Source organism: Mobula birostris, chromosome 3 (genome assembly GCF_030028105.1).
Source record: "Mobula birostris isolate sMobBir1 chromosome 3, sMobBir1.hap1, whole genome shotgun sequence".
Taxonomy (NCBI): Eukaryota; Metazoa; Chordata; class Chondrichthyes; order Myliobatiformes; family Myliobatidae; genus Mobula; species Mobula birostris.
In genome coordinates this window covers 44,293,580-44,319,789 of record NC_092372.1, presented here as the reverse complement: position 1 = coordinate 44,319,789, position 26,210 = coordinate 44,293,580, and the positions used below count along the sequence as shown (strand labels likewise).

The 26,210-nt window shown below is 41.6% G+C and overlaps 1 protein-coding gene across 4 annotated transcripts; it reads right to left on the bottom strand.

Moving 5' to 3' along the window:
- Positions 1 to 757: 757 nt before the first annotated feature.
- Positions 758 to 26,210, bottom strand: setd9 (SET domain containing 9). 4 transcript variants are annotated; one of them, XM_072252548.1, is made up of 7 exons: positions 26,039 to 26,210; positions 21,559 to 21,880; positions 16,133 to 16,202; positions 15,378 to 15,501; positions 13,987 to 14,102; positions 9,930 to 10,035; positions 758 to 855 (listed from the first exon to the last, which is right to left on the bottom strand). In XM_072252548.1, the coding sequence occupies exons 1-7, from the start codon at positions 26,122 to 26,124 to the stop codon at positions 768 to 770; spliced, it is 912 nt and encodes a 303-aa protein (XP_072108649.1). In that variant the 5' UTR covers positions 26,125 to 26,210; the 3' UTR covers positions 758 to 767. The 4 variants fall into 4 exon arrangements, with proteins under 4 accessions (XP_072108649.1, XP_072108652.1, XP_072108650.1 ...); XM_072252551.1 differs by having other exon boundaries at positions 21,559 to 21,686; positions 26,039 to 26,116; XM_072252549.1 differs by lacking the exon at positions 16,133 to 16,202 and having other exon boundaries at positions 21,525 to 21,880.

Below are 26,210 nucleotides of genomic sequence, written 5' to 3'. Positions count from 1 at the left end.
TTGTGCATCTCTTACTGTGTACTGTGCACTATTATTCACACAGCATCCTTTTGTTAGCGCCCGTGACAGCCTTCTCGAAACTGATTCGCTCTTTGCTCTCGCTGTGTCTCTCCCTTCCTCCGAATTCTGTTGTCTTGTAACTGTCAGTGCTACTGGCGACATCCGCTGATATTCAGGTTCGTACTTGTCGTCAATTTGTTGTGTCTGTATAACGACGTATCAATTAAATAAAAGCATGCACACAGAGGTGAGGTTAATTGGTATAGTCACTTTGCGGCGAGAGAGAAACAGATCAGTGCACATGGTTAAGTTATCAGTCAATAAGTAGTACTAAGGGGAGTCATTGCACTAACAAAAATAGATCCATACATTACAGCAAACATGAAGTAGCCTTCAATTATTCTTGCGGTTTTGGGCTGGTTCTGTAGTCGCCCAGAAGCCGGAAGCCAGAAGCCTCCTGGTTCCACGCCTTAACTGCCAAGCACTGGCAGCCTGACCAGAAAACTAAAGCTCAACGAGTGCAAATAAATTGCCTTCACAACTTCGATGAAGGGTAGTTGTACAACCATTGCTCTCCACGTTACACACAAAACAGTAGTTATACTTTATACAAAAGTTATGTATTTCAAAATATACTCTAAATGGCAGACCAACTTATCACTTATTAAAACGTTGTTTTGAAATGGTTCAAGAATTCAGCATCAATAGCTAGGAAGTGCAACTCTAGAGAGTGGACTGAAGCACCACAAGAGGGACGTCTAGTGTTTTTATTTTATTATAGTGTAGTAATTGGAAAACAGCTCTTCTCCCACTTCTATGTCTCGAAGAGCCACAAGAACTACACATCGCAAAGGCCTGCAAAAGAAAAGCAGTAAATTCATGAATAACAGATGAAGCATTTAAGTTGCAAAGTAAACACCACAATCATGTAGAATGAAATGTTTTAATATATGAATAGCTCAAGTCTTCTAATATTTTGTTTTTATGCTTATAGGCTTTTTACCTGTTTATGGGTTTTGAACTAACTTGAAGTAATGTTAGAGTGATTTTTGGGTTTAGGTCATTTACATTTAGCTTTGACTACCAGTCTTCCATTCCTTCAAAATGTATTGTGGATTCCTAAAAGCTGTGGATCCCAGTCCAGACACTGCGGGTGTCTGTGGGATGGATGTGAATCAGAAAGTGTTAAGTTTGTATGTAGTTTCAAAAGAAATCATTGTCTATACTTTGTAAATATGGAATTGTCCTTTGTGGTTAGCAAATTAGTATCAAGCCCCACATTGGGCCAGCAGTCCTTTCCACTGAAAGCTTCTCCATATGATGCCTGCTGTACCTTGTTTTGGCAAATAAAGAAGCTGTTTTGTATCTACCAGTAATTCTCTCAGCGATTTCATTCACGCAACAAGTAATACTTACAACTGATTTGCCAGTAGATAGAAATAATCTATTACTCTTTACCCTATGAAACCTTTCTAATTCTGAGTACTTCAATCAAGCACTGCAGTTTTTATTTTCTGCAATGAATTTAGGCTTAATTTCTCCAAATGATCCATCATAATTATAATCCTCACTTCTGTCAGCTCTCTACTGAATTTGTTAATCCTTTCCCTTTGTTCCCAAACACTTCCTATAACTGAGAATTAAAATAAGTATTCCAGCTAAGATCCAATTGTGTGCAGATTTGTTGTTAACCATGCTTTTGTATTCACGTAGCGCAGAACCCACTGACAATCAAAAACGTAGATGCTCTAAATCCAAAGTAAGTAGCAATTAAATAGAGAATTTAAAAAAACTTAAAAAGGGAAACATTCAACATTTTATCATTTCTCATCTTCCATTTACTTCCATTCTTTTCACAGTCTTTATTATTGTTTAAATGTTGTTTCATACTTTCTCTTTAAGCCATAATGTTGGCCCTTATCTCTATATTCATTCATGTAATTCAGGACATCACATGGACTCCAATTCTAACTACAATATCTTGTACAATGGATAGTTATGTCCTCAATATTATTGCAAATCCTCCTATCTGCCCAGTTCCACAAGAAAAGTTCTCAGGGTAAAAATTATGTATTCAAACAATCAGTCTTATTAGAAAATACTTGTCTTTGAATTTATTTGAAGTTACATTAAAAATAAAATAAATAAGTATTTATTGAGATACAGGGTGGAACAAGCCCTTCAAACCGCACAACAACCTACAATTTAACCCTAGCCTAACCAAGGGACAACTTACAATGACCAATTAACCTACCAACTGCTAATGACATCGGACTGTGGGAGGAAACCGAAGCACCCGGAGGAAACCCACGTGGTCTGAGGAGATCTTGCAAACTCCTTACGGACAGCAGTGGGAATTGAACTCAGGTCGCTGGAAGTATGAAGCATTGTGCTAACCACTACACTACCATGTCGCACCAAATTATATTATACAAGCAATACATTCTTTGGGTCTCATATCTAAGAAAGTGTGTGCTGGCATTGGAGAGGGTCCAGAGGAAGTTTATGAGAATGACCTCAGGAATGAAAGAGTTAACTTACGTGGAGCATTTTTTTGACTTTGGGCCAATACTCACTGGAGTTTAGAAGAATGAGGTGGGATTTCATTGAAACCTACTAGATAAGAGTGGAGATGGAGAGGATGTTGCCAATACTGGAGGAGTCCAGGACCCAAGAGCACAAAGATGTCTTTTTAGAACAGACATGAGGAGGAAATTATTTAGCAAAGGGTGGCGAATCATTGCTTAAAGCAGAGATTGACAGGCTCTTGATTAGAAAGGGCACCAAAGGTTACCATGAGAATGCAGGAGAATGGGGTTGAGAGGAATAATAAATTAGCCGTGATGGAATGGCAGAGCAGGCTCAACGGGCCAAATAAACTAATTCTGCTCCTACGACTTATGGACTACACAGGCCCCTCTCAACAGACCCCAGTCCCTCATCTCCCAGTTTATTTAACCTTCCCCATACCCCACTCCCAGTCAGTCTCCTCCTCCCAAAAGTTCCCATCTGTCCGTCCCATTTACTTCTTTTCCTTTCAAATCCCATCACCTGCACACCCTTGACCAGTGGCCAATCCTGACATTGGAAGCTTTGAGAGGAGGGGACGTCAGTCAGGTCCATTGCCCCAGGATAAGAGGCAGCAGCGGGTCGATACGGTGAAAAAGAACTTTGACCAGCAGCCATGCGGCGTTCGGGATTGATTAACAAGATTAAGCAAAGTAAAGGAAGACAGGGACAACTACAGCTGCATTGTTGCAGCAGCCATCATCAGAGTGGTGATCGTGAGGCTTCAGCTGTTCGAGGCTTCAGCAAAGGGAGGCTTCACTCAGAGCAAGCGAAAGAATGGAAAAGCTCAAGTTTTTTTCCTTCTTTATGTCTGCTCAATTAGGGGCAGTAAGGATGACAGGCAGTATAGCAGAATGCTCCCTTTGTGGGATGTGGGAAGGCAGGGAGACCTCCAGTGTCCCTGACGGTTTCAACTGCAAGAAGTGCATCTAGCTGCAGTTTTTAACAATCCGCTTTAAGGAGTTGGAGCTGGAACTGGATGAACTCCAGATGATTTGGGAGACTGAAGGTTGATAGATAGGACATATAGAGAAGTAGTTATACCCAAGGTGCAGGACACAGGAAACTGGGTGACAGTCAGGAAGAGGAAAGGAACCAGTGCAGAGTACCCCTGTGGTCATCTCCGTCAACAACAGGTATATCACTTTGGACTCCTGCATCAGCAAGGACCAGGGCCAATTGCAGAATGCCTAAAGCCACAATAGGTCAACAGCAGAGGCAATCTCAATGGCTCTCCGCACAGCTTTAGACCACCTGGACAATACAGACACCTATAACAGGATGCTGTTCATCGACTATAGCTCAGCATTTAATAGCATCATTCCCACGATCCTGATTGAGAAGTTGCAGAACCTGGGCCTCTGTACCTCCCTCTGCAAATGGATCCTTGACTTCCTAACCGGAAGACCACAATCTGTGCAGATTGGTGATAACATCTCCTCCTCACTGCCGATCAACACTGGTGCACCTCAGGGGTGTGTGCTTAGCCCACTGCTCTACCCTCTACATACACATGACTGTGTGGCTGACGATACAACCATTGTTGGTAGAATCTCAGGTGGTGACGAGAGGGCATACAGGAGTGAGATGTGCCAACAAGTGGAGCGGTGCTGCAGCAACAACCTGGCACTCAACGTCAGTAAGACGAAAGAGCTGATTGTGGACTTCCAGAAAGGTATGACGAAGGAACACATACCAATCCTCATAGAGGGATCAGAAGTGGAGAGAGTGAGCAGTTTCAAGTTTCTGGATGTCAAGATCTCTGAAATTTAACATGGTCCCAACATATCAAAGCAGTTACAAAGAAGGCAAGACAGCGGCAATACCTTATTAGGAGTTTGAAGAGATTTGGCATGTCAACAAGGACACTCAGAAACTTCTATAGATGTACTGTGGAGAGCAGTCTGACAGGCTGCATAACTGTCTGGTATGGAGGGGCTACCGCACAGGACCAGAAGAAGCTGCAGAGGGTTGTAAATCTAGTCAGCTCCATATTGGGTACTCGCCTACAAAGTACCCAGGACATCTTCAAGGAGTGGTGTCTCAGAAAGGCAGTGTTCAATAGGAAGGACCTCCAGCACCCAGGGCATGCCCTTTTCTCACTGTTACCATCAGGTAGGAGATACAGAAGCCTGAAGGCACACACTCAGCGATTCAGGAACAGCTTCTTCCCCTCTGCCATCCGATTCCTAAATGGACATTGAACCCTTGGACACTAGCTCACTTTTATTCATATACAGTATTTCTGCTTTTTTGCACGATTTTTAATGCTGTGGTGATAGGGGATTCATTTGTTTATTAATGGACAGGAGGCTGTGGAGGCAGTTGTTGGTACGACCTCAGACAAAGTTAGGAATCAAAAGGTTGAGCATGGTGTCCTGAGTTGCATAAATTTCAATGCAAGAATTATCGTAGGAAAGGTGGATAATAGTGCTGAGATGAAGTGGCTGGTTTAGAAACAGAGGCAATCTGTCGTGAGGAGAGGCTGCTGATAGGGCAAAATTGCAGTCAACAGGATAAGTTGCAATGCAAAAGGCAAACAAAATCAAAAAGAGTGAATACAGGGCTTAAGGTGTTGTATTTGAATTTGCACAATATACAGAATAAGGTAGATGAACTTGAAGCAGTTACAAATTGGCAGATGTAACGTTGTGGGCATCACTGAATCATGGTTGAGGGAAGGTTACAGCTGGGAGCATAATGTCTAAGGACACACATGGTGTCGAAAGGTCAGGCAAGAAGGCAGAGAGGGCGGTGTTGCTCTGTTGGTAAGAAGTGAAATCAAATCATGAGAAAGAGGTAACATAGGGTCAGAAGGTGTTGAATTATTGTGGATAGAGCTAAGGAACTGCAAGAGTTAAAAGGCCCTGATATGAGTTGTATACAAACCCCGAAACAGTAGGAAGGATGTGGTCTACAAATTACAGGAGATAGAAAATGCATTGCCAAAACAGCATACTACAATACTTCGATTGGGAAAAACTGGTTGGTGCTGGATTCTTTGGGGGGGGTGGGGGGAGATCTCTGGAGTGCCTATGAGATGGCTTTTTTGAGCAGCTCGTGTTTGAGCCCACTAGAGGATCAGCTATTCTGGATTGGATGTTGTGCGATGAACCAGAATTGATCAGAGATCTTAGTGTAAAAGAACCCTTAGGGTTATGTGATCAGAATATGATCAAATTCACCCTTAAATTTGTAAAGGAGAAGCTACAGTCAGACGTATCAGTATTACAGTGGAGTAAGGGAATTACAGAGGCATGAGAGGAGTTGGCCAGAATTGACTGGGGGGGGGGGAAAACACTGGCAGGGATGACAGCAGAGCAGCAATGGCTGGAATTTCTGGAAGCAATTTGGAAGGCACAGGATATATACATCTCAAAGAGGCAGATGACACAATCATGGACAACAAGAGAAGTCAAAGGCAACACAAAAGCCAAAGGGAGGGCAAATAATAGAGCAAAAATTAGTGGGAAGTTAGAGGATTGGGAAGCTTTTAAAAACCAACAGAATGCAACTAAAAAGTCATTAAGAAGGTAAAGGTCGAGTACAGAAGTAAGCTAGCCAATAGTATTAAGGAGGATACCAAACATTTTTTCAGATACATAAAGTGTAAAAGAGAGGCAAGAGTGGATATCGGACCACTGTGAAACGATGCTAGGGTTGTAGTAATGGGGGACAAGGAAATGGCCGATGAACTGAATAAGTATTTAGCATCAGTCTTCATGGTGGAGTTCCAGGTGTCAAGGGGCATGAAGTGTGTGAAGTTACCATTACTAGAGAGAAGGTTTTTGGGAAACTGAAAGGTCTGAGGTGGCTAAGTCACCTGGACCAGATGCTATATATACCAAAGTTCTGAAAGAGGTGGCTGAAGAGATTGTAGAGGCATTAGTGATGATCTTTCAAGAATTGCTAGATGCTGGAATGCTTCTGGAAGTCTGGAAAATTGCAGATGTCACTCCACTCTTCAAGAAGGGAGAGAGGCAGAAGAAAGGAAACTATAGGCCAGTTAGTCTGATCTTAATGGTTGAAAAATGTTGGATTGTTTAGCATAAGGTCTCATGGTACTTGGAGGCACATGATAAAATAGGCCATAGTCAGCATGGTTTCCACAAGGGAAAACCTTGCCTCACAAACCTGTTGGAATTCTTTGAAGAAATAATGAGCAGGATAGACAAAGGAGAATTGGTTGATGTTGTGTACTTGGATTTTCAGAAGGCCTTTGATAAGGTGCCACACATCAGGCTGCTTAATAAGTTATGAGCCCATGGTATTACAGGAAAGATTCTAGCATGGATAAAGCAGTGGCTGATTGGCAGGAAGCAAAGAGTGGGAATAAAGGGAGCCTTTTCTGGCTGGTTGCTGCTGACTAGTGATGTTCCACAGAGGTCAGTGTTGGGACAGATTCCTTTTACACTATATGATAATGATTTGGATGATAGAATTGATGGTTTTGTTGCAAGGTTTGCAGGCAATTTGAAGATGGGTAGAAGGGCAGTTAGTTTTGAGGATGTAGAGAGGCTACAGAAGGACTTAGATTATAAGAATAGGCAAAGAAATGGTAGATGGAATACAGTGTCAGGAAGTGTATGGTCATGAACTTTGGTAGAAGAAATGAAAGGGTTGACTATTTTCTGAATGGAGAGAAATTACAAAAAAAACTGAGGTTCAAAGGGACTTGGGAATGTGCAGGATTCCCTAAAGGTTAATTTGCAGGTTGAATCTATGGTGAGGAAGCCAAATGAGATGTTCACATTCATTTCAAGAGGACTAGAATATAAAAGCAAGGATATAATGTTGAGACTATATAAAACACTGGTTCGTCTGGGCATGTGGCCAAATGGTTAAGGCATTCGACTAGCAAAGGTTGTGAGTTCGAGCCCCAGCCGAGGCAGCGTGTTCTGTCCTTGAGCAAGGCACTTAATCACACAGTGCTCTGCGACGACACTGGTGCCAAGCAGCATCGGCCACTGCCGGTCTTCTATACAACTTTGCCCAGGCCTGCGCCCTGGAGAGTAAACACTTTCCAGGCGCAGATCCATGGTCTCGCAAGACTAACGGATGCCTTATATAAAGCACTGGTGAGCATTGTGAGCAGTTTTGGGCCCGTCACCTTAGAAAGGATGTGCTGAAACTGCAGAGGGTTCAAAGGAGGTTCATGAAAATGATTCCCATATTGAATGGCTTGTCATATGAGGAGCATTTGATGGTTCTGGGCCTGTATTTGCTGGTATTCAGAAGAATGAGGGGTGATCTCATTGAAACCTATCAAGTGGTGAAAGGCCTTGATTGAGTGAATGTGGAGAGGTTGTTTTCTGTGGTAGGAGAGTCTAAGACCAGAGGACACAACCTCAGAATACAGGGGTGTCCTTTTAGAAGGGAGATGAGGAATGACTTTAGTCAGAGAGTGGTGAATCTGTGGAATTCTTTGCCTCCATGGCTGCCTGTGGCAAAGTCTTTCTGTATATTTAAGGCAGAGATTGCAAGATTCTTGATTGGTCAGGGCATGAAGGGATACTGGGGGAAGGCAGGAGATTGGGGCTGAGAGGAAAGTTGGATCACCTATAATGAAAAGGCAGAGCAGACTCCATGGGTCAAATGGCCTAATTCTAATCCTACAACTAATGGTCTTTGCTATCTTCACTTATCACCCTCCAGTCTCTGTCACTATTTCCACCCTTCCCTTCCCCCACCTGCCAATCAACCATCTCACCTACTCTAGATCCACCCACCAGGTGTCATCTACTGCTGCTCCACTCCCGCCTCTCCAGCTCCTCCTACCGGCTACCTCTTCTCTTTCAGTTCAGCTGAAGCGGTCTCAATCCGAAATGTTGACTGTCCATTTCACTCCACAGGTGCTGTCTGCCCCACTGAGCTCACCCAGAAGCTTTTTTTTGCCCCAGATTCCAGCATCTGCAGCCTCATGTCTCTGTTGTATTTGTCTTTGCTGTTTGCTTGTTTTCCTTCAGGGGTGATTGAGGGCAGAACAATTTATGTTTACGTCCCAACAATATCTGGCTTTAACTGCAGTGCTAGCCTTGTTTTCATGATTTGTCCCTCTTTCAGTGCCTACACACCATCCCCATAATACCACACAATCTCCCCTAGTAAGCAATCGGTCCCGTCAGAAACCTGCTACAGCTTAACTTGGTCTCTGCCCTCAATCTTGGCTATTGGCTCAGGCTCTATCAGAAGGTATGATGATCAGAGAAGATGATAGCTATGGAATGATGTAAACCACTTCTTTTTTTAAACATTGAGAACAATTGCTTTGAATGTTCTCTGCTAGTTCCTACTCATCGTATATGATTTTAGTGAAAACTCAGTGCATTCAACACTATTATTTAATTCTCCATCCAAAACTTCAGCACCTATCCAACACTCTTCAGGGCTAAGCCCACAACAACTTCCCCATCGTCCAACATATTGAGTTCAAGCCCTAGCATTTTTTGTGTTTCCCCACCCCCTTCCTTTGCAATTGCAAACACCATTTAAGTTTGAACCTGTTCACCTCCATTCAGGAACACTTCTTCCGGGAGTGGCAATTAGGCCAATTGCCTAATCTGGAAATCCCTCACCACCCGCCTTCCTTGCCTCTCCTAGTTCTTCAATTGCCTCCTGGTGTGCATCTAGCATAGGAGCAGGATCTGGCAAATATTTCCTTAACCTCATTGTGCCTTGCTTTTATCATGTGTATGTTAATCTGTGACCCTTAATCACCATCTCCCAAAAATCCAACACCCTCTTTTTTAAAATTATTAACCAAAAACAGCTCTTTGAGGATCTAACAAACTGAAAAACCTGCAGATGCTGGAAATCTGAAATAAAAGCAACACTTAGCAGTCAGGAAGCTGAGTTCATGTTTCAGATCCAAGACCCACCATCAGAACCCACAGCTGCCAAACTGGTGAGTGTTTGCAGCATTTCTGGGGGAAGAGGATTATACATAGATTTTCACTAGCTTTTCTCTGAGAAGGCGCCATCCCTTATTAAGTTTCATTTCCAGTTATGCCTCCTTGTTCTAGACTGCTCATGTGAGTTTCTCTCCAGTACCCCTAAAATCTCACTGATGGGAAATACTCCATTTCATTCAATGTGCATATTTTTTAAAACTGCAACGTAATTACATTTTGTGCCACGTTGCTATGTGAAATCTTGACCATCTTTCTAAATATAGAAACAGAATATCCAACAAAAATTGCAAATATGTGACTAAAAATTAAACAGAAATACTTCACATCCTTCTCCTCCTTTAGTACAATTATATAAGCAGTCACTGTAGAAATTTCTGTTGAAAGTGTTGAACATTTATCTCCTAATCCTGATGTCTGATGCATTAAAATAAGTTAATCAAAAGGACCAACCTTCCTACATCATGCCTGTAGTTGACATTAGGAATGTACTGACGCAACTCGAGAGGAAACGTTATGGGGACATCAAATTCCTGATAGCATACATTGGCTTCTTTTTCTGCAACACAACAGATGAGGGGACTATTTTTCACACAAACACATAAAAGGTAAGTGCATATTTTTCTCCTTAAAAATAAGAACATTTACCATTATGCCTGAAGCTCCAAACTGCTAGCATCCTCAAATTCAAGCATAATTCTGAGACTTTTCAATGTTCTTCCACATTAGTCAATTTTGCTGCTAAATGCTAGCATTTAGGCTCATAAATAACAGGAAGTTTGGATAGAAAACTGTCTTTCTCGTAAAATGAAAACAAATTGGTCCTTTTCAGACAGGAGGGAGGTAACTCATGGAATACTGCAGGGATCAGTTCTTGACCTGCAATTGTTTGCATTTATATTAATGACCTTGAGGAACAAACAGTATGTAACCTTCCCAGGTTTGCAGATGATACAAAAATAGAAGGAAGGGTATTTTGTGTTAATGATATTGTGATTCTGCAAAAGGATATAGATCAAGTGGCAAAAGGCAGCAAAACCAAGTTGAATTTGATATAAGACCAGAGGACACCACCTCAGAATACAGGGGTGTCCTTTTAGAAAGGAGGTAAGGAATTACTTTAGCTAGAGAGTGGTAAATCTGTGGAAATCTTTGCCACAGGCAGCCATGGAGGCAAAGTCTTTTGCACATTTAAGGCAGAGATTGCAAGATTCTTGATTGGTCAGGGCATGAAGGGATATTGGGGGAAGGCAGGAGATTGGGGTTGAGAGGAAAGTTGGATTACCCATGATGAAAAGGCAGAGCAGACTCCATGGGCCAAATGGGTAAGAGGCATTGATAGAGTGAACAGCCAACTCCTTTCTTCCCAGAGCGGCAATTTTAAATGCAATTGGTGGAAAGTAGAGGGGAGATGTCAGAAGTAGGTTTTTTAGGCAGAGTGGTAGGTGAATGGATGTACTGCTGGGGGGGGGGGGGGTGCCGTGGTGGATGTTATGTTTTGTAACTTCAAAATATTAAAGTTAATTGAAAGGAAAACGAGAGCTAGGAATGCGACTCTAACCATGTTTACTTTAAACGACTGGTGCACATATCATAAATTAGCATCATGATGTATGCAATTCACTTATTTTTACATATAACCCACAACAAATTATATAAACAAACAATAATGCTTAATCAATTTATTTTCAATTTTAGTCAAATACTACAGAAATATTAAATACACAACAGTGGTAGAGGGATACCTTAAAATGCTTAAGAGAGTCTTCGACAGACACAAGGATGAAAGAAAAATGAAGGGCTATGTGGGAGGGGAGGGCTATGTGATCTTGGAGTAGGTTAAAAGGTTGGCACAACATTGTAGGCCGAATGTGCTGTACTGTTTAATATTCTGTGTTTAAGTGTGAAGTCATACACTGCACCAAGAGAAATCAAAATGCAGGTTATTATCTCAATGGAGAGAGATAGAAAGACTGCAGGTGAGTGAACTAGAGAGGAATCTGTGTGTTCTAGTATCAAAAACTAGGAGGCAGATCCAATAGCTAGTTAAGAAAACAAATGGCATTCTGGCCTGCATTGGAAAGGGAGATTAGTTTTTATTATTATACAATTGTATAATATTATTAATTTTATTATACAATTGTACAGGTGGTTTGTCAGGTCTCACCCGGGATATTACACATAAGATTGGTCCTCTCTTGGGGCCGGCTGGTGGCGCAACGACATCAGCGCCAGACCCGGGAGCGGAGGTTCCCGGGTTCGAAACTAGACGGGTCTGCTCCCGAGTACGTTTTCCATCCATGCCGGGTTGAGTGTCTTGAGATCGCAACTCGACCTCGTAAAATAAAGGGAAAATACTGCAAAAATGTCTGTGTGAGGAGTGGTGCGCCACACAGTCTCTCTCTCTCTCTCGCTCAACCCCTTGTAAAAGCCATGAAAAAGACATCATCACGGACACACACGCACAGACGCGCTCACACGCACACGCCAAAAAAAAATTTTTTTTAAAAGAGATTGGTCCCCTTAGCTAAAAAAAAGGACATAGTGACATAGTAACATTATAAACAGTCTAAGGGAGATTAACAGTCTCCTAGTAAGCTGGGCTATAAAGTTTATATTCCTTAAGAGTTCAGAAGAATGAGGGGTGACCTTATTCAAACATACTAGATCCTAAGGGGGGTTGACAGGGTAGATGTTGAGATGTTTTTACCAGTGAGGAATTCTTGAATAAGGAAGAACTACAAAATAAGCAGCCAGTCATTTACATCTGAGCTATATAAAAATTTGCTCTCACAGAAGGTGATAAAACTCTGGAATTCTCTGCCTGATGGGTAATGGCAGATGAACCATTGCAAGTTTCTAAAGTGGAGCTGGATAGATGTTTGATAAAGTGGGGTAAGGGAAATGCCACTATTTCAGACCAGCATAGATCAGCCACCATCATATTAAATGGTGGCAAAGGCTTGTACAACCTATTTTCTTCTGTTCTTTTGCCATATTAGTGTGCACATAATCAAACAGACTCTTCTGAACTGATTGGCGTATTCCATTTGGTGACTCTGTCTAATGGCAAAGCACAAGTTGTTGAACGTTTCATTAGTCACATGCTTTGGGATTGGTTTGCAAATCTATTTAGGGAAATAGCACAGAACAGGCCCTTCTGGCCCACTGAGCCATGCTGCCCAGCAACCCACTGATTTAATCCTAGCCTAACCACAAAGTCTTTGGACCGTGGGAGGAAAACTGAACACCTGAGGGGAGACCCATGCACACACTGGAAGAATGTACAAATTTTCTTACAGAGACACTGGAACTAAACCTGGATGCCCCAACCTGAAATAGTGTTGTGCTAACCGCTACACTACCATGCTCCCCCCACCCCCGTATATATTTCTCTATAATTGTGCCCGGTGGGACAGGCAGAGAATCAGAGAATCCACAGGCTATTTACTTCAATGAAAATTTTACAATTGCCAGTAAGAAAAACAATACACTTTATTATTCGTAATTATTTGTCATGATGTTTTTAATTGCCTAATTATTGATAATAGTTCTTGAATGCTTTTAATTATCAGGTATGATCATAAGCCTTCAAAAAATTAATAGCTTTGATGGCCAGCAAGAATAAGGACGTGGCTTTGCTGATTTTTACAGGTAATCATGACCCAAATCCACTGTATGAGCTTCTGGAACCTTGCTGATAACAAAATGGGCAAGGTTGACCATCATGGAGATGTTTGTACTATCAGCTAAGTTGAGGATCCGAGAGAAGAATCGTGATTTATTTTAGCAGTATAAATATTGATAGTAAGCTTAAAAGGTACATCACAAAAGACAGATGAAGTCACTCAGCTAAAAAATTTTAGTTGCCTGATTTCTTGTAAATTGTAAACATAAAGGTCAGAATGGTTATCAAGGCTCCATTGCTACGACAATCTCTAGGCCTTGTTTTCCCCAGTCAATCTGCTTGTTATAAACGGTGGGTAATGGGTATGAAAAATCCCACTTGGAGCAAAACACTGGCCTTTAATACTGACTTTTTTATTCCTCTCTGTGCCTTGTGGCACATTGAGTGGCAACCTTGCTGTTTCTTTAGCCTATGGTCTTTTTTTTTTTTAAAATGAGGTTGAATTGCTAGCTTGATGCTCAGCCCAGCATGGATGGAAAGCATACAAGGAGCCAGCTGGATTTGAACCCAGGACACTCGCCTCGAAGTCCGATGCTGATACCTCTACACCATTGGCCAGCTTAATGCTGAGTACAAGGGGAATATCTGAGCATGTAAATAAGGCCTGCTTTTCCCCATCATGATTAAATAATTTTTGTGATGTCATCATCTTCTCTTGATTTTGTATGAGATTCCTACAACTTCAATTACTACTGTTCCCTCCAACAATCTCAGTTTGCTCTTTGATGAAGTGCACATATACAGTATTAATTACGTGATTCCAATGCACTTATTTTAATGTGTTTAACAAAAAAAAACTGACTCTAAAATAATGCATCATACCATTAGAACAGTTGTTGACATATTGTCCCACACCTAATGGATTGACTGGGGTTTCTGTAAGCCAAGTGACATCACTTGTTTTACAAGGACCAAGTCTATCCCGTCCACTGCAAGATCTGAAAGGAGACAAATGTAGGAACTTGAAATAAGACTATCCAAGCAAATTTAGTTACTATGATAAATAACCTTTCCCAAGCAAGTAAGATTTTCTTCAAACTTCTCAATAATGTAAAATTGGTGCCAATCCAATAGGTAAAACATTTTCAGAATTGTAATACAGAATATTGCCAAACAACAACAATGTATGCTACGATATCCGACAATTAACAGATCAATGTTCTGCAGCCTTACGTCATCCAGTTGTGAATGGTAGTGGATAATTACACAGCTAATGCATGAAATTGGCTCCGATCTTCAACAGTGGTAAAAGTGGAGCTCAAACACAATGGAGCTAAAGACAAGGCTGAAGTATTTGAAACTATATTTAACCAGAAGCCCCAAGTGATTTATCCATCCTGGTTTCCTGCCGTGATTCAGACATCTGGAGAACCCAGTCTTCAGCCAATTTGATTCATTCGACATTGTGAAGGATAGCTTGGGGCGCTCCACACAACAGAGGTAATGGAACGGAAAATATCCCCGCTGAAGAATTAGTTGTTTTTGGTGAAGCTGTTCCAATATAATTGCTGCCCAACAATTGACAAATACTACGCCAATTTCAATTTTTCCCCTATTGCTTTAATCGCACTAGGTAAAGTGTTGGAAGCAACGTTCCCTCTAATTTTTTTTTTTAAAAAACAGCTTTACGGACTAACAATTTTTACATGGCCTGAAAACTGCACAGCACTTTATTAAAACATTACATAAAATAAAATATCAGCTGCAGTGCAAGAAAGGCTATGTGCATGGGAGCATTTCAGTTACTGTGCGGCCGTGCACCCGCACAGCTTAGAAGCAGCAGTGATTGGAAGGTGTGGTGGGCAGTGCCATGAAGTGGTACTTCCTCTCCGATAACTTGCATACTGCTGCCCCATTTAGGATTTGCCGTGACCACTTAATTCTAGACCTCACCATAGTCCTTACTCTTGACAGATCAGGTGTGGTGAGAAACAGGCAGCATTTTACTGTGTGTGGCATCAAGGTACCCTGGTAAAATGGATGCACAGCAGTGATAAGAATTTGGGACTCACAAGAGGTTAGATTTGGTGTGGTTATGAAATCTCGGAGGTTTTCAGTGCTAGAAGAAGTTATACTGATCTAGACATAGGGGTCAAATCGTAGTATCATTGAGTTTAGTTATAAATTCCCACTGTGCGTTAATTTCAAAAAATAATTACACACTTATAACATGTTTTAAAATACAGTACCAGCACTTAATGAATAAAACATACCTATAAATAACTTTAGAAATTCCTTTATCATTTCCATCAATTAACACACCATCTATACACCGGAAGATGAATGGGTTGCATATAGACTGGAAAAGGATTGGTTCATATTGCTGATAGACAGTACCTTTAAATAATAAAAACAACATCAGTTACATGTAAAGTGGGGTGCAAGCATGAAGGCATATGGTGGAGTGGCTTAATTCAATGTTATACTAAGATATTAAACCTAAATAAAAAATGACTAATGAGGTGCAAATTGGTTCTAATTGATTGGGAAACTAAAAATACATGGCATGCAATGGCTAATATTAAAATAGTAAATACACTGAGTACAGCAAGTATCCATTCATATAAAACCAAGTACTAAGCAGGAAATGTGGTCCAATTATTGATAATAACCTTTAAACATTATATTAGGTAACAGGAAAAAGGCCTATATTCTTTCCAAGGAGAACACAAGTCAGAGCGATGGAAACATTTCAAAATTTACAAAGGGAAGATATACATTTATAAGGAAGGAGAAAGTAAAATAAGAGAATAATCTTGTGAGAAACATGAAAACAGACTGTGAAAGCATCTGCTGTGCAAAGCTTAATGCGGATGTTGATGGTCAAGAATCTGGTGGTCATGTGGGATGAAGGATACCCACAGTATGAATCTACACCTGTCCTCCAGCAACAGCAGGGCTTAAGAAAACTGGTCACGGCACTAGAAAGTATGGTCCCAATGGTACAGTGATTGAAATGGAAAGTTACCTAAAGACCAGATGCGGAGGAACCCTGAAGAAGGTTGCAATGGTAAGGTGGAGCAAGGCCAGAAATCGATCTGAAAACGAGGACGAGAATTTTAAAACTGAGATGTTGCAGTGCTGGGAGCCAATGTAGATCAACAAGCACAGGTTTTTAATAATGATTAGCGTGGTCTAAGTTGGGACAGAGCCAGCAGTTTTGGATCAATTCACATTTGTAAATGGAGCAATTTGGAAAATGGCCAAAAAGGCACTGGAATAATCAAAATTATGAACTTGAATTTCAGTAGCAAAACTATTTTATAATAGTAACTGAAATCCAAAATAACTTTACCTTATTGAAATGACCACTATTTTTATTAGCAGAATTCACACCTCACTTCTTGAAAATATACAACTCCCAGACAAATTACTTCAAATTTTTAAATCTACACCTCACAAAAGCCTGTTGAGATACAGTAGATAAAAAGCTGGCAATTGCCATATTGATGCTTTATCAGCAAGCACCACAGGTGAACAAAACCCAGAATGTTTCACACAATTCGTGCACAATAGCCTTCATTATTTGGAACTTCTGGGTTATAATTCACATGTATGTGTTTATTTTAAACATGTGCTCTACATGTTCATCATGACATCTGCCTTTGGGAGGAGGCAAATATGGACAATGGTGTACAAAAATAAAGTAAAGATGTGCATACACACCTCACACTCAATAAGCAGGTTTTTATAGCCAATCACAAAATAGAGGGGAAACTCCTGTCAGACTTGGAAATAGGAAAGCTTAAATGTCACAGTATTTATCTACATGTTACTCTGCATCTATTTTAATAAATTGTAATGCAAAAAACTGCCCAAGTAATTGACTGAAACAAGCTTTGTAACTACTGTTCAGCAATGGTAACATAATGCCTTTAACATTCCACTGGGAGGCAGTAGAGGATACACTTTTCTATTAAAAGAAAACTCTGGAAGCCTGCTACCATCTGGAAACAGATAGAAATCTTCACCTACTGAAAAAGCCCCCCATTAGGCTCCGAATCCGATCCTCCATCAGGCGTGACATTCCAATGCAGAAGTACTAGTACACTCCAGTAATATTCAAACAGTATTCTAATACATGCAAGAGATTCAGCAGATGCTGGAAATCTTGAACAACACACAAAAAACACTGCAGAAACTCCGCAAGTCAGAGAGCATCTATGGAAGGAAAGAAACAGTCAACCTCTTAGGTCAAGAACTTTCATTGGGACTGAAAGGGGCAGAAGCCAGAATATATAGCTTCAATTATACTGGTGCCCAAGAAGAATATGGTGATCTGCCTCAATGACTGCCATCCAGTAGCAATTACATCCACTGTGGTGAAGCTTTGGTGATGAAAAATATCAACTCCTGCCTGAGAAGTAACTTGGATCCACTTCAATTTGCCTACTGCCACAACAGGTCAACGGCAGATGCCATTTCATTGGCTCTTCATTCAATCCTGGAACATCTGGACAGCAAAGATGCATACATCAGGAAGCTCTTCATTGACTATAGCTCTTGGTGCAACTAGATCCTTGATTTCCTCACTTGCAGACCCCAGTCAGTTCGAATTGGCAACAACATCTCCTCCAGAAGTGCACCACAAAGCTGTGTGCTTAGCCTCCTGCTCTACTCACTTTATACTTCTGCCTGTGAGGCTAAACACAGCTCCAAAGTCATATTTAAGTTTGCCAATGAATCCACTGTTGTTGGCCAAATCAAAGGTGGTGATGTATCAGCATACAAGAGGGAGATTGAAAATCTGGCTGAGTGGTGCCACAACAACAACCTCTCACTCAATGTCAGGAAGATCAAGGGATGATCATTGACTTCAGGAGGAGGAAACGAGAGGTCCATGAACCAGTCATTGGGGGCGAATCAGAAGTAGATTGGATCAGCAAATTCATATTCTTCAGTGTTATCATTTCAGAGGATCTGTCCTGAATCCAGCCATTCTGAAGAAAGCATGGCAGTGCCTCTGCTTTCTCAGAACTTTGCAAAATTCCAGTATTGGCATGGAAACACCAATGCCCTTGAATGGAAAACCCGCAAAAAGCATTGGACTCGGCCCATCACAGGTAAAGACCATAACACATAGGAGTAGAATTAGGCCATCTGGCCCATTGAGTCTGCTCCGCCATTCAATCATGGCTGATCCTTTTTTTTCCCCTCCTCCTCAACCCCAGTTTCCAGCCTTCTGGCCTCGACAGCTGCACATGGCCACAAATTCCACAAATTCACCACCCTTGCCACCATTGAGCACATCTACAAGGAATGCTGTCAGAGGAAAGCAGCATCTATCATCAGGGACCCCCACCATCTAGGCCATTCTCTCTTCTTGTTGCTACCATCAGGAAGAAGATCCAAGAGCCTCAAGACCCACATCACCAGATTCAGGAACAGATATTATCCCATCAGCCTTCAGGGTCTTGAACCAGAGGGGATATCTTCACTCAACTTTACTCACCCCATCATTTAACTGTGCCCACCGAACTGGACTCACTTTCAAGGACTCTTCATCTCCTGTCCTCTATATTTATTGCTTATTTATTATTATTATTTATTTCATTTCTCTTTTTTTCCCTATTTGCACAATTTGTTGTTTTTTTTTCCTCCACATCTGTTGTTGTTTCCCCAATATGGGTGTGGTCTTTCATTGATTCTATTGTGTTTCTTGTATTTACTGTGATTGCTCGTAGGAAGATGAATCTCAGGGTTGTATATGGTGGCATATATGTACTCTGATAATAAATTCGCTTTAAAATTTGAGAACAAGGTGGTGCGGGAAGGGAAGGAATATAAGCTGGTAACAGATGAAATCAAGTGAGCGGGAAGGTGGGTGGGTGGGGATAGGTAGAGGAGATAAATAGCTAAAGCAAAGGAATCTAATATGAGAGGACAGAGGACCATGGAAGGAGGAGGGGAAATGGAGAGAGGTGCAGGGCAGGTGAAGAGAAGGGTTGAAAAGGTAACCAAAATGGAGAGTGGAAAAAAGGGAGAAGGAGAGAGGGGCAGAAATGACCAAACGTTAGAGAACTCAATGTTCATGACATCAGATTGGAGGCTACCCATGTGGAATATGAGGTGTTGCTCCTCCAACCTGCATATGGATTCATCACGGCAGTAAAGGGGCCAAGGATAGACATGTCAGAATGGGAACGGCAAGTCAAATTGAAATGAGTAGCCACTGGGAGATCCTGTGGAAGACAGAGCGAGAGTGCTCAACAAAGCAGTCCCCCAATCTGCATCGGGTCTCACCAACGTAGAGGAGGGTGCACCAGAGCGCACCGGACACAGCAGATGACCCTGACGGACTTGCAGGTTAAGTGTCACCTCACCTGGAAGAACTGCTTGGGGCCCTGAATGGCGGTCAGGGAGGAGATGTAGCACTAGTCCCACTTGCAGGGATAAGTGCCAGGAGGAAGATCACTGAGAAGGGATGAGCAGACAAGGGAATCAAAAAGAGAGTGATCCCTGTGAGAAGCGGAGAGGAGGGTGGAGGGAATGATGTGCTCAGTGGTAGGATCCCATTGGAGGAAGCTATGGAGAACGATGTGCTGGATATGCAGGCTCATCCTGATACAAGCGTTAGCTCAAATATACATTGGAGATAAGCATTCATCTTGGACATACTATTGTCTGCAAGGCTTCACTTCAGACATGCTACGTCTTTGCCACAGTGCTCCCCAGTAGCCATATTACGATTTTACAACTTCTCGCATTCCAGAGATTCCAAAACCACTTTTGTGCTTTGCCCCCAATACCATTTGAGCTCTGTTTACCAACAGGCTTCTTGTTGTTTTATATTCTCGTGGCCCATTGTCACCCATAATGATTCCTGGAAATGTTTCATTGGGCAGCCACCCTTGTGTGGGCTTCAGGTGATCAGTAACTTTTATCCCCACCCCCATATATATTAGACCTTTTGAGGCTGGAAACCAGCACAGTTCACCAATATTAGCAACAGCCCCACAACCCTATTACCTCATAAGAGCACAAGAAATAGGAGCAGGAGTTGGCCATCTGGCCTGTCGAGCCTGCTCCGCCATTTAATAAGATTCGTGGCTGATCTGGCTATGGACCCAACTTCATCTGCCTGCCTTTCCCTCATAACTCTTAATTCCCCTGCTTTGTCAAAATCTATCTAACTATGTCTTAAATATATTTTTATGAGGCGGCATCTACTGCTTACCCGGGCAGAGAATTCCATAGATTCACTACTTTCTGGGAAAAGCAGTCTCTCCTCATCTGTATTCTAAATCTATTTCTCCAAATCTTGAGGCCATATCACTCAGTTCCAGTCTCGCTTACCAGTAGAAAGCCCCTACTATCCCTCTCATAGTTTTAAGTGTTTCTAGATCACCTCTCATTCTTCTGAATTCCAGCAAGTGTAGTCCCAGGTGACTCAATCTCTCCTCACGTGTGAACGCCCTTGTTCTCTAGAATCAGCCCGGGGTGAACACCCTCTACACCACCTGTAAGGCCAGTATATCTTTTCTCAAGTAAGGAGACCAGAACTGCACGCAGTATCCGAGATGTGGCCTCACCAGTACCCTAACAACTGCAGCATAACCTCCCTGATCTGAAATTCAATCCCTCTAGCAATGAAGGTCAACATTCCATTTTCCTCTTGAGAACCTGTTGCACCTGCAAGCCAACCTTTTGCAATTGACGCACAAGAACTCCCAACTCCCTCTGCTGACCAGTTTCAAAATCCTGGTCTACCTTCTCAAACCAGCAGTGGCTGGTCTGAACCAGCTACTGAAGAAGTATGCCCTCTTCCAACATTAGTTACATTTTGGACTTCAAACCCTTCAACTGAGAAAGAAAATTAGTATGGGAAGAAGATGAAGTGATCAAGAGTAGCTGAAGGATAAAGGAGTAGGAAAAGAGGGCAAATAGGGTATTAGGAAGAAATTTGATAGAGAAAGGACAGTAGTAACCATAGGAACAGAGTGGAGAGACAAGGGAAGAGTGCGAAGTCAGGAGAAGATGAGATGCAAAATGCGAATGGGAGGGAGAATTGAGTAAAATGGAGATTACAAGGGGCAGAAGTAAGTGCAATCCCACAGTCCAAAGACTTACCAGTTAGTAGGTTAATTGGTCATTGGCAATTGTCCTGTAATTAGGCTAGTTTTAAATAGTTGGGTTGCAGGGCTATCCGGCTCATTGTGCCAGAAGGGCCTGTTCCACGCTGTACAAAGTGAAAGGAATGGAGGAATGAGCAATGAAAGATCATGCCCTTAGCAACGATCATAGGTGATTTCTTAAGTTGTCTACCCATTACAACTCCAGTTTACAGAGCAAAAATCAGAGATCACACTACAACAGAAATTTCATCAAACTGAAAAGAAAATGTAAAATGACTACAGTACCAGGATACATGCAAACAAGAGTTCCTTTTGGCACCTTTCCTGTTGTAACAAACACCCCTCTTCCTGCAGACGAAAGTGAACTTGTTGCTCTTCTTATAATGAATCCAAGTGTTTTAAACATTGCCCCTTCAGGGTTAAAATCCATATGATTTCCTTCCGTTTCTTTAACAGATTGAAAATGAGTTAATATATCCATGTACTTTGATTGAATACTTTCTGGCAGCATATTAAGAAACTCAGTTTGATTGCTCAAATCTCCTCTGAGCAAGGCACAAAACAACTTCTGTAATGAGTCCTCAATCACAGAGTCAGAAATAATTTTATCCAAAGATGTTTCTGGAACAAACCGTATTGTCCTGTAATGAAAAGTAAGAAGATTACTTGTATTCTTTAGGAATACCATACACTATTAAACCTCAGCAAGGGAATGATTTGACAAACTCAGATTCCCTCAATCCTTGTCATTTCTTATAGGTACAATCTGCAAATTAAGAATGGTACCGCCCTGAACCCTCATAGCTGGAACTGTTAAGCTCCCAGAACAAAATTCTACAAATGAAATTAAATTTGGTTGGACCATTATGCATATACGATTAAAGATCAGTGATTATATTTATTTCACTAATTTTGGCTGTAATTGGCTATAATTTCCCAATTAGTGAGCTTTCAGTCCAATCTTTGCACTTGCCCCTCCAGAGCACGATGACCAGAATGATCAATGTCACAAATGATATCCTGCACCCTTCATTCTTGCTGCTGCTTTCAACAGAGGGACCTGGGGTGTAAAAGAAAAATCTTCAGACACGTTTGAATAACATATCCGGATAATGCAAGTTGATAGGGTTTTAAGAAGGTGTGTGGTATCTTGACCTTCATTAGTGCATGAAGTTCAAGAGTGGCAAAGTAATGTTGCAGCTCTAGAAAACTTTGGTTAGCCCACTCTTGGAGTGTTGTTCAAGTGTGGAAGGAAGTAGAAGCTTTAGAGAGGGTGCAGAGGAGATTGACCAGGATGCTGCCTGGATTAGAGATTATGTCGTATGAGGAGAGGTTCAGTGAGCTAGGGCTTTTCTCTTTGGAATGAAAGAGGAGACCTGATAGAGGTGTATAAGACAATGGTCCCAAGTCCAGATGCAAAAGGAGAGTCTGCTAACAAAAACGTCAACAGAAGCTCCAAAGACCTCATCTCTAGGAGAGAAAGGGTCTTCATCTAGAAGACATATGAAGTCGAGGGGTGAAAGCTATATCTGTGAAAACCACACCTTCTTGCATGAATCACAAAAGGTTGGTTTGCAGGTGCAGCAGGCTATCAAGAAGGCAAATGGAACATTGGCCTTCATTGCTACAGGGATTGAATTTAAGAGCAGAGAGGTTATGCTGCAACTGTACAGGGTACCGATGAGGCCGCACCTGGAGTACTGTGTGCAGTTCTGGTCTCCTTACTTGAGGAAGGATATACTGGCTTTGGAGGCGGTGCAGAGGAGGTTCACCAGGTTGATTCCAGAGATGAGGGGGTTAGACCATGAGGAGAGATTGGGTCACCTGGGACTGTACTTGCTGGAATTCAGAAGAATGAGAGGAGAACTTATAGAAACATAAAAGATAGAGGCAGAAAAGTTGTTTCCACTGGTAAATGAGACTAAAACTAGGGGACATAGCCTCAAGATTCAGGGAGTAGACTTAAGACAGAGATGATGAGGAACTACTTTTCTCAGAGTGGTGAATCTGTGCAATTCTCTGCCCATTGAAGCAATGGAGGCTACCTCAGTAAATATATTTAAGACAAGGTCGAATAGATTTTCGCATAGTAGGGGAATTATGAGTTATGGGGAAAAGCCAGGTAGGGGGAGATGAGTCTATGGCCAGATCAGCCATAATCTTATTGAATAGCGGAGCAGGCTCGACAGGCTGGACGGCCGACTCCTGCTCCTATTTCTTATGTACCATCCAGCACTGCCACCATTGGAACATGGAATGTAACGATCATGTACGAATGTAAAGCACTAACATGGAATCTCCAGGGAAAGTGGAAGAGAGGCGACACAACTTTGAAACTGACACAAAAAAGGCTACACCAGGGGCTAACTTGAAAGGCGAGGAACATTATTCGGCTATTCCGTCCATCAAGTCTGTATCGCTAATCCACCATGACTGATTTATTAACCCTTTCAACCCCTTTCTGTTGCCTTCTCCCCCATCACCTTTGATGTCTTGACTAATCACGAACCTATCAACCTCCACTTTAAGTATACTTCATCACTTGGATTCCATGGTTGTTCATGGCAATGAATTGCACAAGAAATTCCTCCTCATCTCTGTTCTAAATGGACATTCCTTTATTCTGAGGCTGTGTCCACTGGTCCTAGGCTCCCTCACTACATCCACTCTGTCTAGGCCTTTCAATATTCAATAGGTTTCAATGAAATCCCTCTCATTCTTCTAAACTCTAGTAAGTACAGACACAAAGCCCTCAAACACCCCTCGTACATTAACCTTTTCATTCCCAGAATCATTCTCGTGAACCACCTCTGGACCCTCTCCAATGGCTGCACATTTTTTTCTTAGATAAGAGGCCCAAAACGGCTCATAATACTCCAAGTGCAGTCTGACCAATGCCTTATAAGGCCTCAGCATTGTATCCTTGCCTTGTTTCTAGTCCTCTCAAAATAAATTCTAATATTGGATTTGTCTTCCTTACCATTGACTCAACCTACAAGTTAATCTTTAGGGAATCGTGCACAAGGACTCCCAAGTTCTTCTGTACATCTGGTTTTTGAATTTTCTCCCCATTTAGAAACCAGACTACACCTTTATTCCTTCTACCAAAGTGTATAACCATGCACTTCCCTACACTATACTCCATCTGCCACTTCTTTGCCCATTCTCCCAATTTGTCCAAGTCCTGCAGATTCCCTGCTTCCTCAACACTACTTACCTCTCCACCTACCTTCATATCATCCATGAACTTGGCCACAAAGCCATCAATTCCATCATCTAAATCATTTGCATATAATAAAATTAGAGCAAAAGGATTAAACAGACGAAAATTCAGAGAATATTGTGAAATGTTAGATTTGGAATATGGCGATCTTGTCCTTCATTGTGAACTGCACTGGCTTTCTAAAGGACAGGTTCTGAGTAGGATTTGGAAACTGAAAAATACTGTTCATAATTTTCTAGAAGAAAAAAAATGAGCTGCCTGAGGAAAGAGCCCTTTTATGTGATAACAATTAGCTATTTGATTTAGCATTTTTAGGTGATGTTACCAGCCATCTCAAAGATGTGATTTTGAAACTCCAGGGCAAGAACAAATTGTTTCCTAGCTTAGTAAATGATATCAATGCATTAAAGATTAAGTTAAAACTGTTCACCTTGCAGTTAGAAATGAGGATTTGAGCCAGATTCCGCAATTAAAAGAGCAGACTGAATGTACTGAAGATAATGGCAATTTTACAAAATACATTGAAAAAAATCAGGTTATTGCAAAAGTCATTTGAAAGTCGTTTTTGTGATTTTGCTAAAGAAGAGGACTGCATACTTGCATTTGTAAACCCATTTTCATTTAGTGAACAAAAAAAATCATGAAGATACAAATGGAACTTATTGACTTGAAAACAAATTCATTATTGAACATGAAATTTGATGAGCTTTCCTCAGTCCCAAATGCTTCTGACATGATTAATTTCTGGCAAACATTTTCCAGAACTAAGAAAATGTGCCCAGATATATCTGTCGTTTCGGAACCACGTACAGATGTGAACAAGCATTTTCAGCCATGAAATTGATTAAAAACAAAATGAGGTCACAATTGACTGATTCAAATTTGAAGAATTCTCTGCTGCTCTCAGTAACTAATTTGACTCCACGCATTAAAAGCTTGGCAAAATCAAAACAGACTCAAAAGTCTTATTAAGGTAAGTAATGTTTATCTTGTCTTTATATCAAATCAATATATCATGTAAAATGCTAAATATGTCTTTTTAACATATTTTTACAAGAATTGAATTGGGGGTACAAGAGTTGTAGGGAGCATCTGAAACTCGTGCGTTAAAAAATTGACGCACAGAACGTAAAAGTTTGGCCACCCCTGACCTATGTAAAGCGCTCACGCAACGCCGCCATTCACAACCCAGCGGAGACAACATTTCTTTGGTTTGAGACACGCATCTCCTCTTCTTTCTAGCGTGGCTGCCATGTTAGAATCTAGAATCGATGTTTCAAATACATTTCATTGCTGCAGAACTTCGGAATAGCCTTACTAATTATATGTTAATAAATGCAACATTTAACGCTAATTTAATTTGGATGTATATAGTACTTTATAAAAGTTGTTGCACATATTTTGCATTTTATTACAATCTGCATTGCTGCTTTTAGACAATGTTTTAATTGTTTCTACTCCATGGTCTGGCCTTTAAACGCGCAGGTCGCTGCTGGCACAGTCACCGCCCGCTCGTCCGCCGTTTCCCCGCGGCCCGGATTAAGATCCGGCTGTTTGCGGGCAGCCGCCTACTTACCTGGGGTTTCTGCCCAGGTTCAGCGCGATCCAGGGCACCAGCCGGTACTTGTAGCGCTTCCAGACGGAGAGGAGCCGCTGCAGCATCGTGGAGAAACGGCAGCCACAGCCCGGCCCGGCCGAGCCGAGCCGAAGTTCGAGTCCGCACCGGAGTGCAGTTCCGTCTGCCTGGC

What these genes read in the sequence shown, in the direction of transcription:
- setd9 (XM_072252548.1), bottom strand. Translation starts at nt 26,124, where the DNA reads ATGCTGCAGCGGCTCCTCTCCGTCTGGAAGCGCTACAAGTACCGGCTG. An exon ending in AACCTGGGCAGAAACCCCAG is followed by an intron (nt 21,881 to 26,038) that starts GTAAGTAGGCGG and finishes TTTTCATTACAG; the next exon opens with GACAATACGGTTTGTTCCAG. An exon ending in TACAGGCATGATGTAGGAAG is followed by an intron (nt 856 to 9,929) that starts GTTGGTCCTTTT and finishes TTTCTTTTGCAG; the next exon opens with GCCTTTGCGATGTGTAGTTC.